The sequence below is a fragment of the Ovis aries genome, chromosome 3 (genome assembly GCF_016772045.2).
Source record: "Ovis aries strain OAR_USU_Benz2616 breed Rambouillet chromosome 3, ARS-UI_Ramb_v3.0, whole genome shotgun sequence".
Classification (NCBI taxonomy): domain Eukaryota; kingdom Metazoa; phylum Chordata; class Mammalia; order Artiodactyla; family Bovidae; genus Ovis; species Ovis aries.
The window spans coordinates 34,777,033-34,795,094 of record NC_056056.1 but is presented as its reverse complement, the minus strand read 5'-3'; the positions used below and the strand labels follow the sequence as shown (position 1 = coordinate 34,795,094).

Sequence of the window (18,062 nt, the reverse complement as noted above, 5' to 3'; positions counted from 1 at the left end):
TATCAGTTTTGTTTTTTTTTAATGTTTCATGCTTTTGGTGTCCTACGAAATCTGCCTAACACAAGGTTACAAAGATGTTCTCCTCTATTTTCTTCTTCTGGATATTGTCATTTCAGCTCTCACATTTAGGTCTCTGACTCATTTGAAGTTGGTTTTTGTGTGCGGTGTGAGGTAAAGTTTTGCGTATAGATTCCCATTTGTTCCTGCGCCATTTGTTGAAATGACTGTCCTTTCATCCACTGAATTACCTTGTCAAAAATAGGTTGACCATATATATCTGTGGGTCTATTTCTATATTCTCTTTTCTGTTCCAGTGATCTACATGTCTATCCTTCCATCAGTATCTGTGATTACTGTAACTTATGGTAACTCTTTAAATCAGATAGTTTATATCCTCCAACTTCATTCTACTTTTTTCAAAATTGTTTTGTCTATTCTAGGTCCTTTGCACTTCCGTATTAATTTTAGACTCAGTTTGCCAGTTCCTAAAAATTGCAAGCTAGGGTTTTTATTGAAATTGCATTGAATCTGTACATCAGTTTAGGGAGAACTGACAACATATTTTTTATGCTACTGCAAATGGTATTGCTTTGATAATTTTAATTTATTATTAATAATTGCTGGCACATAGAAATAAAATTGATTTTTAAAAATATTGTTTACCTTGCTAAAGCCACTATTTCTAGTAACTTTTTTAGATTTCTTAGGATTTTCTACATCGGAGAAGGCACTGGCACCCCACTCCAGTACTCTTGCCTGGAAAATCCCATGGACAGAGGAGCCTGGTGGGCTGCAGTCCATGGGGTCACAACTGAGCAACTTCACTTTCACTTTCATGCATTGGAGAAGGAAATGGCAACCCACTCCAGTGTTCTTGCCTGGAGAATCCCAGGGACGGCGGAGCCTGGCGGGCTGCCTTCTATGGGGTCGCACAGAGTCTTAGAAGCAGCAGCAGCAGGATTTTCTACATAGGTGATTATGCCATCTGCATAGTAAGAGTTTTACTTCTTCCTTTCAAATCTGTATACCTTTTCCTGCTTTTCCTTTTTGATTGCACTGGCAAGGAAATCCAGTATGACGCTGAACAGAAACAGTGAGAACAAATTTTTTGTTTTCAGTATTAGAGGGGGAAGCTTTCAGTCTTTCTCATTAAGAATGATATTAACTATAGATTTTTCACAAAGGTTCTTTATCAAGAAGATCGAGTTATACTTTTATTCCAAACTGAATTTTTATCATGAATGAATGTAGAATTTTATCAAATGCTTTTTCTGCGTCTTTTTTTTTTTTTTTTTGGAGTATAAGTAAAATACAATGTTTTGAGGGTTTTAATATAGTGAATTCCTGCATTCCTGGGATAAACTCTACTTGGTCATGATATATATTCTATTTGCTAAAATTGTTAAGGTTTATGCACCTATATTCATGAGAGATACTGATCTGTTGTTTTGCTTTTCCTTGTAATGTCATTGTCTGAATTTGGTACCACAGTAATGCTGGCCTTATAAAATGACTTGGGAAGTGTTCCCTTGTCTCTTCTATTTTCTGAAAGAATTTATGTAGAATTAGTATTGTTTCTTCCTTAAACACTTGCTAGAATTCTCCAGTAAAGTCATCTAGACTTTGGTTTTCTTTCATCTAGCCTAGAGGTTTCTTTGCAGGAAAAAAAAAAAAAATCCCTTTTTTTAATACAGAAAGGATTTGCCTTTGCTGTCTACCAACACACTGTATAGCACTGAGAATAAATGGAAATCAAGCTGCAAAAATTGTTGGTGCTGAAATAATGCATCCGGCACGCACAGTTCTACCAAGCACTGTGTTTCCATGACTTTGGATATAGTGGAGAAAAATTTAAGTGATCTAGTAGAGTCTTTTCAGATACAGGTACAGTATTTTTTAAACTTCCTTAAAAATCTCCTTTGCAGTCAAATGCCCTATGAGCTGACAGGAGTATGTAAGACTAACATCTTCCCTGGTGCCAGAATGTTTCCTGTCAGCCCTGTTCCTCTGCTCTGGTTAGGCTGCAAGTTAAAAAGGAGCCAGGCACAGAGGCATGACTTAACTTCTCATTAAATATGCTTATTGCCTTACATTTTTTAGGAGAAGTATTACAAGTTTAAAACAGTAAGCTTAAATAACAAGGTTAAACAATAATATAAAAGTATGTAGGAAAAAAATTTGCCATTCTTTGCAGATAAGAAAAATAAATTTTAACAATTTGATACATACACTTCTTCGTTTTTTCTGTATTCTTTTTTAAAAAATGCACACATACTCTAGGCACAGCTGTTTTTCTTTTTTCTCCCACCAACCCTCTATGGGATCATGATACTGAAATCTTTTCTGCCTTAAGTAATGGACATTCCTCCAGGTATGTACATATACTGCTAACCTTTCCTTATTAACAGCTGCATATTTTTTCCATAATACAAAAGTATAAGTTTATTCATCCATTCTCCTATTTGATAGAAAATCACATTATTTCTAGTATTTTGTCTTTAGAAATAATGCTGCAGTCAACATCTTTGGGCATATATCCCAATATATAAGAGCTTTCAGTTCTGTAGATTTCCAGAAGCAAGACCACCAAGTCAAAAGACATACACATTTTTTAACAAATACTGTATTGCTCTCCTCCATTCCTACCAACAAATGTATTATATGAGAGTATCATTGTCCTATCTTCATCTTGCTGCTTTTGCTATCAATCTTATTCTTTTATCAGTCTGATGGGTAAAAAACATTGATTTGAATTTTCCTTAATAGCTGATAATGTGGCAACTTTTCTTGTTTGCTTATTGGCAATTTACTTTTCCTTTTCTGAAGTTGCAAACTGTATCTTTTGTCCATTTTTATCCAGGATTTGTCTTTTTCCCAGCAATTTGAAGGTGTTCTTTGAATATTAGGAATGTCACATATACTAAAAGAATTTTCAGCAAATTTGTACTTTTTCGTTTGGCTTTTTTTTTTTTTTGCCTGAGCAACACAGCATGTGGGTTCTTGGTTCCCCTACCAGGGCTTGAACCTGGTCCCCTGCAGAGGAAGCACAGAGTCTTAACCATTGAACAACCAGGGAAGTCCCTCATTTAACTTTATTTACAGTGTCTTTGGACATATATTTTTAAAATTTTTATAAATTAAATCTATTCTTTTTTTCACTATGGTTTTGGGGTTTAGTGACTTGCTTATAGTTTCCTTGCTTGGAATTATTCAAATATTCATCTAAATTTTCATATTATGTTAGTTTTATTTTTTTACATTCAAGCCTTTAACCTACCAGGAGTTTAACGTTGTGTATGATATGAGGAATGAAGATGTGAAATCTTAAGTTTGCCAAAAAGAAAAAAAAAGGGTTTTCCCTAACTCTTCATATATTATAGTATTTCCCATATTTTCATAATACCCCCTCGACCTAGCTCATGATTTCTCTGCTTTCAGACCTGTCTATTGTCACATTGCTGTGCTCCAAACTGAGGGAGGGCATGTCTCTTTTCCCATTGTTCCCATGAGGAAACACTAATAAACAATTTTAAGGCACCTAGCATAGTGCTTGACATATTTTTGGTACTCAGAAAACATTATGGGAGGAAGGAAAGTGTTGAATTCACACCTGTGTTACTATGACTCCTTGGCAAGTTTAATATTGACAGCTTATCTGTGTAAACAAGGGGAAATGTCATTCTCCTTAAAGCCTTTCGCTGTCTCATGAGCTCACTCAGTTCCTTCCGCCTCCTGTATCTTTGTTCTAAGGCCTTCCTTCTCCCTATAAGTCTGTCCCATTTCATAAGGACTCCCCTTAAGCAGGTTTTCCTCAAACCCTTCCTTGTAGTTCAACAGTATGTGTAAAGTACTGCCACATTAGCCTTTAATCCACAATGGATTTTACTATTTTTTCAAATATACATTACTGTGCTAGGCACATAGGTCATTAAATACTTAAACTGCAACTGAAACAGTACTGCATACCAAGGCTCGAGTGAGCCTCAAGATTTGTTATGAAAGCCCTTGAGACTAAGGAAGCAACACACTGGGGAAAACTGGACAGTGACCCTGAAAGCCGTTAAATACCAGAGTGATTTTTCAAGTGAAACTGTGTCATCAGATTTATTTTAAACACATTTGTTGGATGAACACATGACAAAGTATTGCCCAATCTGAAGGCGAGGTCAACAGACTTTCTTTGGAGGTTTTTGTTTCCATGAGTTCCTATATGGCCTTCACCAATGTAGGCCTTTAGAAATTCAGGGAAAATGGAATAAGCCTTATATGTCCCTACATTTAGTTTGAAAATAACATCTGAATGCCTCTCACCACTTCCTTGATGAATTTTTAATGGAGAAACAGCTAATTCGAGCACTAGGGCAGAGAATATACAAAATGAGCTTGGAGTATCTTATAATGTCAGAAAATAAGGAAAGCACTCAAAAAAACAAAATGATGAGAGTTTATCAGAAGGACACAAGTGCCAGATGAAAGAACTCCCAATGGTCAAAGCTGGAACAACTTGAACAACAAAATAAATAGTGTAGTGTTGGATTATAGCCCAAGGAATGAAACAAATATCCCTGACTTCATACGGATATAAATAAAGTGAAATAAATAAATGAGGGAAAAGAAACATATCTGCCATAGAGAAGAATTCCAAATAATTTATGGAGATACTCAACCCCCAAGAAGGTAGAGCATAACTCCCCACCCCTTAAGTGTGGATTACCCTTTTAGTGTAATCTTTGGATGTGCTTCCAAAGAACACAGTGTGATAAGAGAGACCAATGTAACTTTAGAGTGGAGACAGCTGACAAAGACTACCTTAGCCAAGCGATCAAGATTAACATCAGTGTTAAGTCATGTTGACAGTATGTACCCTTGTTATGCTCTGACAAGAATGACACTTCACCTCTGTGGTCTTCCTCCCTACAACCATAAACACAGTCTAATCATGAAAAAAACAGACACAAATCCCAATGGAGGTACATTCTACAAAATACTCAACCAGTCCTCAAAACTATCAAGGTCATCAAAAACTAAGAATGTCTAAGAAACTGTCACAACCTATAGGACTTTCAGGAAATATGACAATGAAATGTAATTCAGGTATATTGGATGAGGTCTTGGAACAGAAAAAAGACACTAAGCAAAACTAATGAAATCCAAGTGAAGTATGGGTGTGTGTGTGTGTTCACTCAGTCATGTCTGACTCTTTATTACCCTCTGGGCTGTAGCCCACCAGGCTCCTGTCTGTGGGATTTTTCAGGCAAGGATTAGAGATGAACATTTCCTCCTCCAGGGGATCTCCCCCATCCAAGGATCAAACCCACATCTCTTCTATCTCCTGCATTTCAGGCAATTCTTTACCCACTGAGCCACTGGGGAAGCCAGAATGAAGAACGGAGTTTAGTTAATACCAAAGCACTGTTATTTCATTAGTAGTGGCAAATGTACCCTAGTGATGTTAGACGTTTACAGAATTGGATGTGTGCTGTGTGCAATCTCCACTATCCTTGTACCTCTTCTGTAAATCTAAAACTAAAGTTAAAAGTATACTTGAATATTTTGAAAACAGATTGGGCAACAAATGACTACCTGCTTATCTCTACAAATGTGCTTTGAATTACAGGGTGCTGGTGACAGTTTTGTGGGAGCTTTGGCCTTCTACCTGGCTTACTACTCACATCTGTCCTTGGAAGAAATGCTCAAGAGATCTAATTTCATCGCAGCGGTCAGTGTCCAGGTCACAGGAACACAGTCATCTTATCCATACAAAAAAGACCTGCCCCTTGATCTGTTTTGATTGCTATTAACTCCAAAGTAAATATATCTGGAAATAAAATGTACTTAGGGATGGTCACTATTAATTAGCAGCTTACTATAAAATGTCACCTCCTTTCTTTGCAAATATTATGTTCATTTACCAAGTCATCCTCAAGCCTTCAGTTATTTCTTTGTAATGATTTGCTTTTCATGCAAAGTCAACTAGACAGAATTAAGGATACTACAACAAAGACCAGTACAAACAACCCCACCATTCAGGAACCAGCAAACTCTACTGCCAACACATCATGAATACTGTTATGTACACCAAACAGCTGAATTTGCAAGCAACAGTGTCTACAATCAAAGCAGAGAATGTTAAATAAGGGAAAGAGGGGTATGACTTGGGCCACACAAGCAGTTCCTAAGAAGGGCAGCTGATGTTCAGCTTTGCCTTGAGTGTTGTCAGAGCTTCTGGTTCTGCAAGAGAAGCCAGAAGTTTAGATGTTTATTGAAATCTTTCAACATTTAAGTATCAGCAACTGAGTTTTTTTAAAATTGTAAACACCACCTGTAGGCCACTTTTAGCCTATGTGCTAAATAGACAAGTCATTCGTTAAACCAGATTTTAAGTTGGTTTTGTTTTAAGTGATTCATGCATGTCACAGACCCTTTACACTGGGTTTAGGTAGAATCAAGTGAAGTATTTTTCTTGTAACCCAATACCACAATGTAGAGTTTCAATCTAAAAATAGCCAAGATCTCACCTATTATTGCTTTCAATTAGAGCTTTCACAAAAGATGCCAGAAAAATAGCTGACTGACTGTAATGCCACAAGCCTCTAAGACTCAACAACTGTCTAATTCCATTTCCAGAGAGGCACTCTCACATTTCCTCAGGAGACAAGACTGGGCCACAGGGAGGGAACACCTGTTACGAACAGCACTGGTTTCTTAATGCTTGTGGTCATGGTGGACACTCCATCCTTCTCCCCTATAAATGCTTAAAATGCTATAGGATACATACCAGTAGAGCTCAAAATATGAGCTGATCCTTACCTTCAATGAGAAATTTGACAGGGAGAGAAATGGGCAATTTTGAAAACTTGTGGTAAACAGCTTGGGTAGGAAAGCACTACAGATCTGGGGAGGGCAGGAGTCCTTACCTGTACATTAGGGATAATCAGTGGAATTTCCAAGCTGGTTGGCTGTGTAGTACCACTGCCGCAAAAGCTGAGCCATTAGCTTTATGGAAATACACTATAGCGCCTCTTATTAAAAAAAAAAAAAATTCTAGAAGTCATCCAAACTGTTCCTAGAAAACCCTAGATACTGCTTTGGTGACCTGAGTTTGAGAGTGTGGACTAATGGCATTTTTCTAATTATATAAGTACAGATGAAAAACAGAAGTTCTCTTGGTTTCTTCTGTGTTAACAGGCTGGCTTCCTCCTTTCATTCCTGCTCACCTTTGCCATCTGTGTTATCGCACAGTTCTTTCAAGATCTCTCTGGACCATGACCCTGCCTTTTCTATGAAGTACAAGTGAGGGCAGACTGGAAACTCTTGCACAAACCTCACTATGGAAAATTTTCTTTTCTTATATGAAACAATGGTTATTTTTTAGTACTGTAGTTTTTAACATTTCAAAGAGTGGGGGAAAACATCACTAAAAGACAATAGCACAAGCTATTTTAATATATTTTATTAAGAGCTATAAAAATATCCAGAAAGATAAATAAATGTGATGCAATGGTATATGTCCTAATATGAAGAACTTGTTTTCATTGCATTGTTTTCCTTCACAATGGCCTTCAAATCACAGGAGGCAGTGATTCCGTGCCATTTCCTCTTCTTTTATTACACGCTGCAGAATTTCTGAATCAGTACCACCCTCGATCTTCTCATTTATAAATCAAATTCATTTTCAATCCATTGTTTAGAGGGAGCGTATTTTTTTCTGTTCCACAAAGAGGACTTTTTTTTTCACTGTAGGAGGAGAAAAAAGGATTGTAGCAGAATACTAAAAAGTTTATCATCAGCATTTTTTAATAAAAATACACATCAGATCATGAGCCCTCTCCTTTCTCTTCTTTTACTTTCCTTTGTCATAAGGATGGAGCTGACTTGCAAACTCAGTTCACTGATCCCAGAGAGGACTGGAGAAAATGGTAAGGAAAACAAGGAAGGCCCACCAGCCAACCAGTGGCATCCCTGATAACCCACAAAGTCACATGTAACCAATATGAAATAGTCAAATTAAAAAAAGAAAATTACAGGCAAAAAAATGTCCTCACTCAGCTAATGCCCACTCTTGTATGAGGTAAAGCAAGGAGAGATTGTAGGAAAAAGCTGGACTCCAGAAAAAGAGTGGTAAAAACTGAGCAGACCACAGAAGAAAAGGAAGCCTGGCTGAAAGAGTAAATATACATTAAACCTTGTACTTTCCAGAAATGGTTTCATATATCCAAGTACAGATTTACTATTATAACCCAAGTCTTATTATTATGAATATCATAACAGAGTATAGTTCTCTGAAACCTGGATGAAAGATTAGAGACTAGATGGTAGGCAATAAGGACACACACACACACACACACACACACACACACACACACACACACACACACACTCTTCTTTGCAAAAAACCAAGAACAGTGCACCAAGGAAGATCCAGGAACTCCAAAGAAATTTTAGCTTTGTTTTTTTGTTATTCTTCTATAATTAATATGGATACCCTGCATGTGAGATCCCCAAACTGTCTATTTTCAACAGTTAGCTAGGGAGCTTATTTAAATACATTCCTACTTTTACCTCCATCTCTACCCTAATTCTATTTCTGCAGAACTAGAGTGAGACTGGAAGTCTGCATTTTTTAAAACTCTTAGGATGATTCTGATGGCAGCTAAAATTAATAACCATTAACCAGTCAACAGAAATTTATCTATAAAATTAATAATGTATTTTATTACTTTGTAAATAGGAATATTTTTAATATGTTTCGAAAGATCTAGTATTAAACATAAGTAGGACCAGTGCTCCTTCAAATTCCAAGGAAGACTACAAAGCACTGCAAGGCAGTAGTAAAGAACCCAAACAACTTCCTATCAATGTTATTCACTGCAAAAAATATTTCCATGTTTTTTCTACATGGAACTAAAAAATGGATTAAAAAAAGAACTTGTCTCATGGATAACTGGTCAGGAGATTATTTAAGTGACCCTGGATAGGAATAACTGATGAAGACTATTCATGAAAATTTGATATACTTGCTGCGTTCATTCCCTTAATTCAAAGAATAAATATTTAAGTCCACAGAACTGTGCTAGGCAATGTGGGATTTATGAAAGTGAGTCCTATCTGTGCCGAAGAATTGATGCTTTTGAACTGTGGTGTTGGAGAAGACTCTTGAGAGTCCCTTGGACTGCAAGGAGATCCAACCAGTCCATTCTGAAGGAGATCAGCCCTGGGATTTCTTTGGAAGGAATGATGCTAAAGCTGAAACTCCAGTACTTTGGCCACCTCATGTGAAGAGTTGACTCATTGGAAAAGACTCTGATGCCGGGAGGGATTAGGGGCAGGAGGAAAAGGGGACAATAGAGGATGAGATGGCTGGATGGCATCACTGACTCGATGGACATGAGTCTGAGTGAACTCCAGGAGTTGGTGATGGACAGGGAGGCCTGGCGTGCTGCGATTCATGGGGTCCCAAAGAGTCAGACACGACGGAGCAACTGAACTGAACTGAAGAAGAGTCCCTGATTTTAGTACCAATATACCATAAGGTACCTGTATGAACATCCAGTAAGCCCCACAGGAACCTAAAGACTAAAAGGGACTGGAATGGTGAGGCAAACATCGCACAAGGAGGGTCAAGCTTAGGCTCTCAAGCAGCAGCAGCATTTGGATGAACAGGGAAGAGCATCTAGTTTAGACAAATAGTGGCAGGAGATAAGAACAACAGTGCTGATTGCAGGCGAAGGTCCTGATTAAAAAAGGAAAAAAATAGACTAAACTGGCTCCATGTAATAGAAAAAATAGGGGGCCTGGAATCAGAAAGACTGGGTTCAAGCCTTGCCTCCACCATTTATCTACTGTAAGTTCTTGGGCAAATTTCTCAAAATACTCTTCCTTCAGTTTTCTTCCCCATGAGAGGGATAACTCCATCTCCCTCACAGGACTGCCAGAGAGCAAACACTCATTATGTGTTAGCTGAGTTCAAATGACACGCTGCTATCCTCAGTCATAAACAATAAATTAATTTTCTGTCAAAATATTTGCTGTTTAATTCATAGAAGAATGAATCTGTCAAGTTCTTGCCCTACATCTAACCTAAATTTATTCTGCTTCAATTAAAGTCAATATTGTCTTGTTTAGTCATCCAAGAAATTAAAACTGACAAGTTTTCATTTTCCTTATAATAAACCTTCATATATTTAACAAAGTTTAATACACTTATGCCTCAGCCTTTAATCCTTCCTCCTGGGAAATTTACATCTAGATTCATATGAGGAAAAGGAGTTTGAAAAGACACAGGCTGGTTCTAGCCATAGAGTATACCATGAAGTACTCAAGTAATTGGGAATTTTTCCATGTTTCCTTGCCTGATTTTCTTTGTAAAGCAGACAAGCGAAACACTACCCTTAAACTAAACCCTTACACCATTTTCTCACTGCAGTAAAACATGCTAGGACAACTGCCAAGCTATTTGGTACCCTGGGCAATGGGGCAGGCCGCAAGGCAAACATCATGCAAGCCCACAGGGCATTCGGTAGGTGGGCAGAAAGCCAAGCAGTCAGCTATCCCAGAACATTTTTTTCTTCAGAAGAGACAAAGTTGTGTTGTCAAGGCTCCAACAATCCCTTCTCAGAAAAGCTCTAATCGTCTGTCTGAAATATATATATGAATATTTTCTTCCACTTTCAACTCATGGTTGAAACTGTTTATGTTTGTATCCTTTCCTGATCTCAAAATGTAAAATCAATCTGACAGAAAGTTCCTAATATCTCCATACTAAAACTGAAAATTCCAGTACATTTTCACACTTAAAATCTCAGAAGGTTATTCAATCAACATTTACTAACGTTGTACAAGTTCCTTAAAAAGCTCTAAAGGAGCTAAAATGCTAGAAAACCACTCTACTGTAAAGTTCATCACTTTGGGTTTTCACCAGCTGATAGAAATCAGAGGGAGAAAACCACCACATCAATCTAATATCATATTGCTATGGTCTCAAAGTTTGTGTTCCCCCAAATTTATGTTGAAATCCTAACCCACAAAGATGATGGTATTAGAAGGTGGAGCCGTGAGGAGGTGCTTTGGTCACGAGGGTGGAACCTTCGTGAATGGGATGAATCCTCATAAAAGATACCCCACAGAAGTTGCCTGCCCCTCCACCATGTGAGAACACAGCAAGAACCCCTTCCTATAAACCAGGACGAGGGCCCTCACCATGGGAAAGTCACCATGCTGGCACCTTGATCTTCGACTTTCCAGGTCTCAGAACTGTGAGAAATAAAACTGCTGTTTATAAGTCATCTAGTCTGTGGTATTTCATTATATCAACCCAGCCTAAGACATACACCTTATCATTCTAATAATTTTCCATCATTTGAGATATATATCCTGAAATTCAGACTGCTAGTCATGAGGGACAAACCTAGAATTCCCATTTTATTAAAGAATGACCAGAAAGTTTCACACCATAAAAACAGCAGGAAATTTTATTTCTGTTAAAGAATGGAACTCATAACAAATTTTTTTTTTTTTTTTTTTTGGCCACATGGCATGCAGGATCTTAGTTCTCCAACTAGGAATTAAACCCATGCTACCCACTCCAGTACTCTTGGGTTTCCCTTGTGGCTCAGCTGGTAAAGAATCCACCTGCAATGTGGGAGAACTGTGTTCGATCCCTGGTTGAGAAGATCCCCTGGAGAAGGGAAAGGCTACCCACTCCAGTATTCTGGCCTGGAGAATTCCATGGACTATACAGTCCATGGGGTTGCAGAGTTGGACACGACTTAGCGACTCTCACTTTCACTTTCACTCCTGCAGTGGAAGCACAGTCTTAACCTCTGGACCAGCAGGGAAATCCCTCTGAGAGCCCTTTTTGAATGCCTCCTTACACTGGCACAGCCCTGATTTTTTTGAAGGTGATATTATTTTTGATTTTGATGAATTCAGCTAATGAACAGTTTGTCAGATCTTCTTTACAAACTCTGAAAGCAGCTATTAAGGTGGCTGTCAGGCAGACTTGTACTAGTGCCCAACCAGAGGTCACACACTAGTGAGTGAGTTTTAGCCTCTTCTCTCAATAAGAGGTTCATATATAAAGTGACTCAGGGCCTAGGTTTTGGAGTCAGACAGTCCTAAATTCAAATCTTTATTCTGTCACATATTTTAGTTATGTGTCCTTAACTAAAATCCTTGGCATCAAACTCATCATCTATAAAATGGGGTTCATATTGCCTGGAGAGTAAGGGTGCTTGTGTTCAGTTCAGTTCAGTTCAGTGGCTCAGTCACGTCCGACTCTGGGACCCCAGCATGCCAGGCCTCCCTGTCCATCACCAACTCCCGGAGTTCACTCAGAGTTGCGTCCATCGAGTCAGTGATGCCATCCAGCCATCTCATGCTCGGTCGTCCCCTTCTCCTCCTGCCCCCAATCCCTCCCAGCATGAGTCTTCTCCAATGAGTCAACTCTTCGCATGAGGTAGCCAAAGTACTGGAGTTTCAGCTTTAGCATCATTCCTTCCAAAGAAATCCCAGGGCTGATCTCCTTCAGAATGGACTGGTTGGATCTTCTTGCAGTCCAAGGGATTCTCAAGAGTCTTCTCCAACACCACAGTTTAAAAGCATTAATTCTTTGGCGCTCAGCCTTCTTCACAGTCCAACTCTCACATCCATACATGACCACTGGAAAAACCACAGCCTTGACTAGACTCTATGTCTTGTCTCTGCTTTTGAATATGCTATCTAGGTTGCTCATAACTTTTCTTCCAAGGAGTAAGCGTCTTTTAATTTCATGGCTGCAATCACCATCTGCAGTGGTTTTGGAGCCAAAAAAAATAAAGTCTGACACTGTTTCCCCATCTATTTCCCATGGAGTAATGGGACCGGATGCCATGATCTTCGTTTTCTGAATGTGGAGCTTTAAGCCAACTTTTTCACTCTCCTCTTTTACTTTCATCAAGGGGCTTTTTAGTTCCTCTTCACTTTCTGCCATAAGGGTGGTGTCATTACGATGCATTCATGTATCTGAAGACTTAGGCAGGTAAACAAAGAAGACAGAATTTTCCATTTTGTCTGGTTATTCACAAGCACTTGTTCCCTTTCTCTCAAGGATCACTGCTTTCTGTTGCCTATATTGTCCTTCTGTTGTTGTTGTTTCAGGAGGGAAGGTAAATTCAGTCCCATTGCTCCATCTTGGCCACAAGTGAGTCTATCAGCCTTGTTCTTAGTTAACAAAATAACTGATTATGACGCTATATGCATGATAAGACACTTCAATCATGTCCGACTCTTTGTGACCCCATGGACTCTGTCCATGGGATTCTCCAGGCAAGAATACTGGAGTGGGCTGCCATTTCCTCCCTCAGCGATTATGATGTTAACTGCCTATATTTCATTATGTAATGGATTAATTTGAAGAAATAAGATTCTAGCACCAATTCCAACTCTAATCACCAACCAAGTGTCTCAGAATTCAACTCAACCTTGACATACTTCTCTTTCTGTTTCCCGAACAGTATCGCCTATTCTATTTATATATCTGGTTTTTCACCTTCAAATCTTCGGTTAACTATCTCTAACTGGAGAGACATTCCCTGAACTATCCTACCTAAAGAATGAAGATGGGATCTACCTCCTTGCAATTCTATCCTGTATCTCAGCATCCTGCTTGTTTCTTGCATAGCACTGAGCATTAATTGTCGTCTTCCTTCCTCTCCCTTCCAACACCAGGCTTTGATCGTCAAGACCGAAGGCAGTGAGTCTATCTTATGTCCATGAATATCCCAGCACCTGGGATAGTAACTAGCACCAAAGTAAACTTTCAATATACACTAGGAATGAACGCTATAGTGACAAAGGGGCCACAAAACTGCCTTTGTTCAACATCATCTGAAAAGGGCAACAGGCCTTGAAAGCATTTGAATTTATCATGGAGCAACTTTTCTGGAATCTTACCTACTGGATCATAATGCAGTAGAGTAAGTTTCTCCCATAGTCGGCTTCTCTTAGTGTTGAAGGAAAAACCTGTTCCAGCTTGGCTCACCATTTTCACCAGAATTGTTCTAAGATTTAAAAGCAAGTTGTTACAAGCTAAGGAAATAGACTAAAATCAGTTGTAGGAGGATGGCACATTCTGAGAACACTATACAGTAGTATTATTTGTGGGGACATCAATCAAACCTTAAGTTCAGTTCTAAGACAGTCTATATCTTAGAATGGTTCTGATTCCCAATATTTGTTCCATTACACAGAGTGCCTTGGAAATAACCTAACCAAAGCAAGAAGACTAATCAAACTGCATTGTGGGAACAGACTCAGACCCCCACATTTCAGGAGGAGAAATCAGGACAAGGAAAATACACAAGTACTGGTAACCCTGGCAGGCCAGTCAAGAAGACAGTGGTCTCCGAAGAGCTTTATCTTTCACGTATGAGCAGTAAGAGTGAAATCAGGAAGCAACAGAATAAAGAGATTGGAACTTTCACACCGACAATGTGTAAAACCTTGTTGTTCCCTTTCATAGTTTAACTTACAATCATCCAAAGCAAAGTTCATGTTTTGTCCCACTGGGCCTTTTAATACCTCATACTGTTTGTTACTTTTTCAGGGGTCTTATCTTCCTATGTAGATCATGCTATTTGATTTCTCATCTAATTCCAAAAAGAATCTGAAGCACCTAAGATAATATTATACACCTTTGCATCCCTTTCAATGTTCAGCATAGTACGTCATGCATTAGAGTGATACAATATTAAGTACTTGCTCTATGGCAAGCACAACATGCAAGGCCCTCTAAGTCTACATCTGCACCCTGGAGAAGTAACGCTAACAGTATGGAAGGTGAGTTGTGTACACGAGGTCTGTAAGGCAAGACATATGTGACCAGAAGGCACACAAAGAACATGGCACCAGAAGGACACAAAGAACATGAGAGGCAGGGCACACCCCTAAAGAAATGAAGACACAGGAGATTCCCACAGAATGTGAAGAAGGAAAGTAAGTAACTGGATTGTGTGAAAAGCTATATAAAGTAATAAAAGATACTGAGGGAAGAATACTAGCATACATGTTTTTCACTAACTTTAATCCAGAAAACCTAGCTTTAAGGATTTATTATGTGACTTGGGTTATAAACAAATGCTACCTACTTTAGAATTTTTCTATTTTTAACACAGAAAATCTTACTTCAGTTATTGCCTACAAAATTTATTTTTGAAATACCAGTTTGGTATTAATAATCTCTCTGGTACAGCATGGAATCTTTAGCCTTTGCCATTTTTTGAAATGCTTGTACCATGAATGCAAAAGATTACAAAACTCAAAACTGGCTCTGTGGATAGTCAAATCACAGCTTTTTTTGTTATATTCCTGTAGTGGGCTCCAGACAAATGGCCCTTGGTCCTCACTTTCAGGAAAAAGAACTGCAATCATAGTCCAAAGAGCATGGGGACCCTGATGATTTCTTTAGGAACAAGACAGCAAAAGCAACTTTTAAGGAAATTAACTGAAAGCTCACTTAAATAGATCAGTTGGGAAGGAGGGAAAATATTTTAGTAAACAGTTCATAGGGCTAAAACAATTCATCAAGTGTAATCCTCAAATCAGACTTTAGAAAATTGAAGCCAAATGCTTAATTTAACATAAGGATTCATTGAGAGTAGCTGAACTAATGAATCTAACATAAACAAGCTTAAAAAAAAAAAAAAAAGAAAAACGTGTACTTACTTTGACTTGCTCTTGGCAACTTTTTCATAGGCAGGAAAAGTCGAATAGAAATGGGAAAAAATAAACAATTTATTATCTTGCTTACGCAAAATTCAAATAAAGCTCAAATTTTAAGATTATAATAAAAATATTTAAGTCATGAAATAATGTCATAAATTGTCACTCAAGTAACTACTCCCGAGCTATTGGGGATCCCGTTAGGATTTTATAGATGTTTTTTAAAAATCCAATCGGACCACCACAATTCTGGATGGAATCCTCTACACAATCTCTTTTCAGTTGAACTGACTACCTTTAAATCTTCCCAAAGATCTGCTGCATTTGCTCCTCTTCTAAGGTGCAAATATTTGCACTAGAACAAGCCTCTTGTCCGGTAAATTAACCTATGCAAATTCAACAACCATCACACGAGGTGGAGAAAGGAAATTAAATCCATCCGGGAAGTCAGCCTAGTGCACCTAAGAACACGGTCTTGGGAGCCAGTGGGCTTCTTTCCCAGCCCGCTGTACGACCTAGGATCAATCACTGTTTCTCACCTTGAGAACTCGAAATGAGTGAACTAAAAATTCTGAAGTTTTCTCAGTTAGAACGTCCAGTGATTCTGCTGACACACCGCGAGGGCGAGGGAGAGCCCCACTTCTGCCGGCCAGACTCTAACCGCGGAACGAGCCGAAACGGACCCAAAATCTGCGCCGAAGACCCCCAAGACCCACTCGCCCCACAGGGAGCGCGGCCGCGAGGCATGCCGGGTGCTGTAGTCCTGAAGGCCTAGGACGTCGCAGCGGCGGCTGCCCCACCGGCGTGCGCACTCCACCCTGCAATGTCCCAGGGCCCGCCTGTCACCACCTCCTGCCCGGGAAGCAGGCCCTGCCGCCGCCTCCAGCCCCACTTACACGTAACCGCCGACAGGAACATGGCGACAGTACCCCTGAAGACTCGGTAACGGGTCCAAAGTTCCAGCAACAAACAACTGCTTCCGGGGCACAGGTCTGTTCCGGAAAAGGATGTCCGGAAGTTCTCCACAGCCACGCCCCCTATATAAACCTCAGGGCTGAGCCTGCCTCTTTTCTGTGGTCTCTACAGTCCAGGTGTCTCTTATGTGGTGCTGGAGTATGGAGTCCTTTTCATTTTTGGAGAGAACCTTTGTTATCGCTCGAGGTTCGCGCCCCGCACCCTAACTCCTACTTCTGAGTCAAAGTTAGATGTTTTCCATACATATTTCACTAAATCATCGCAGTCAACTACATTAAAGCCAAGGGAACTCTGCATGTTCCTCACCCACTCCAGGCTATCACGCTTCTGCACTATTTCCTTAAATTGTTGCCTTCGTTTTCCTCCTCCGGCCCAACTCCATCTCCATCTGGTTAAGAGCTACTCTGTCTCTCCAGAATTAAGAACTCCACCTGAATATACCTATTTCTTGATTATGTGTTGGATTTCTAGGAGGGCTGGGCCCTGAGCATTTTAACTGCTGTATCTAAGCACCTACCTGGCAATAGGGGGCAAATAACTGAGATTGAGAGTAGTCACATAATTTGCTTAATGTCACAAAACTAGTGAATGGCAAAGTCAGAATTTGAACCCAGAGTTTGACTGCGAAGACTCATGGCTTTCCCACTAGCACTGGGACCTAACCACTTTGCCATCTTCCAATCTTCATCTCTCTGCAAGAAACCTGCAAGTACCTGCAACACCAGGTACTTCAGCCAAAACCTCATTTCCCAACTAATAATCAGGATTTTAGGATTTTTTTTCTAATCTGTGGTTTTATCTACATATTAAATATTACAAACAAGTGAAAGACTTATTCTCATGGATTATCCTCGCTGAAGGTAATAAAATTATTAAAAAGAGAAAATGTTATACAATACAACTCAATTTTTTAAATCAGGACTGTCCTTGCCCTGGGTACCTCTAATGGTTTTTTTCCCATACCTAGATTCCAACAAATGGACTCCCTCTAGGTGGCCAAATCCTTCCTTACCATGTGTGGTTCAGCTGCTGACAAACAAGAGCTTCAGGTGTTCAAGAGGATAAGGTTTCTTATTTAGGAAATTTCTTTTGAAGACTTATAAGAAAAAAACACAAGACTGGAAGCCAAGGAACATGAATTCTAGTGTTTATTCTGTCCCTTGGAAAGTCATTTCAACTCTCCAGACCTCAGTTTCAGGCTGAATGTGGGCACTGAATCAGTGATTCTCATTCCTGAGAGTGTATCAGTCATCTGGGATCTTTTAAAAGGCCCGGATGCCAGAGGTGAGGCCCAGAGTCTATACAGTATTTCTTCCTCTTCCCCAATTTGCTATGAAAAAGCATTTTGAATATATCAAAAAGTAGAAAAGATATTATAATGAACAAAC

At 39.2% G+C, this 18,062-nt stretch overlaps 2 protein-coding genes across 9 annotated transcripts in view; one reads left to right on the top strand and one right to left on the bottom strand.

Annotated features, from left to right (window-relative positions):
- RBKS (ribokinase) overlaps window positions 1–14,461 on the top strand; it is a 109,105-nt gene extending 94,644 nt beyond the window's left edge. For 2 of the 8 annotated variants that reach the window (XM_012166977.4, XM_060411988.1), the window contains exons 8-9: window positions 5,618–5,719; window positions 7,189–10,022. In XM_012166977.4, the coding sequence (XP_012022367.1) occupies window positions 5,618–5,719; window positions 7,189–7,269 (183 nt within the window). In that variant the 3' untranslated portion in view covers window positions 7,270–10,022. Of the gene's footprint in view, window positions 1–1,694; window positions 1,885–5,617; window positions 10,023–14,228 lie in introns of those variants that run through there. The other 6 variants (XM_004005779.5, XM_060411989.1, XR_009599786.1 and 3 more) reach the window with 5 other exon arrangements.
- On the bottom strand, window positions 7,439–16,657 carry MRPL33 (mitochondrial ribosomal protein L33). The gene is made up of 4 exons (XM_027966633.3): window positions 16,596–16,657; window positions 15,703–15,721; window positions 13,933–14,039; window positions 7,439–7,737 (listed from the first exon to the last, which is right to left on the bottom strand). The coding sequence occupies exons 1-4, from the start codon at window positions 16,615–16,617 to the stop codon at window positions 7,688–7,690; spliced, it is 198 nt and encodes a 65-aa protein (XP_027822434.1). The 5' UTR covers window positions 16,618–16,657; the 3' UTR covers window positions 7,439–7,687.
- Window positions 16,658–18,062: the final 1,405 nt, after the last annotated feature.

What these genes read in the sequence shown, in the direction of transcription:
- MRPL33 (XM_027966633.3), bottom strand. Translation starts at nt 16,617, where the DNA reads ATGTTCCTGTCGGCGGTTACGT. An exon ending in ACTGCATTATGATCCAGTAG is followed by an intron (nt 7,738 to 13,932) that starts GTAAGATTCCAG and finishes CTCCTCCTACAG; the next exon opens with TGAAAAAAAAAGTCCTCTTT.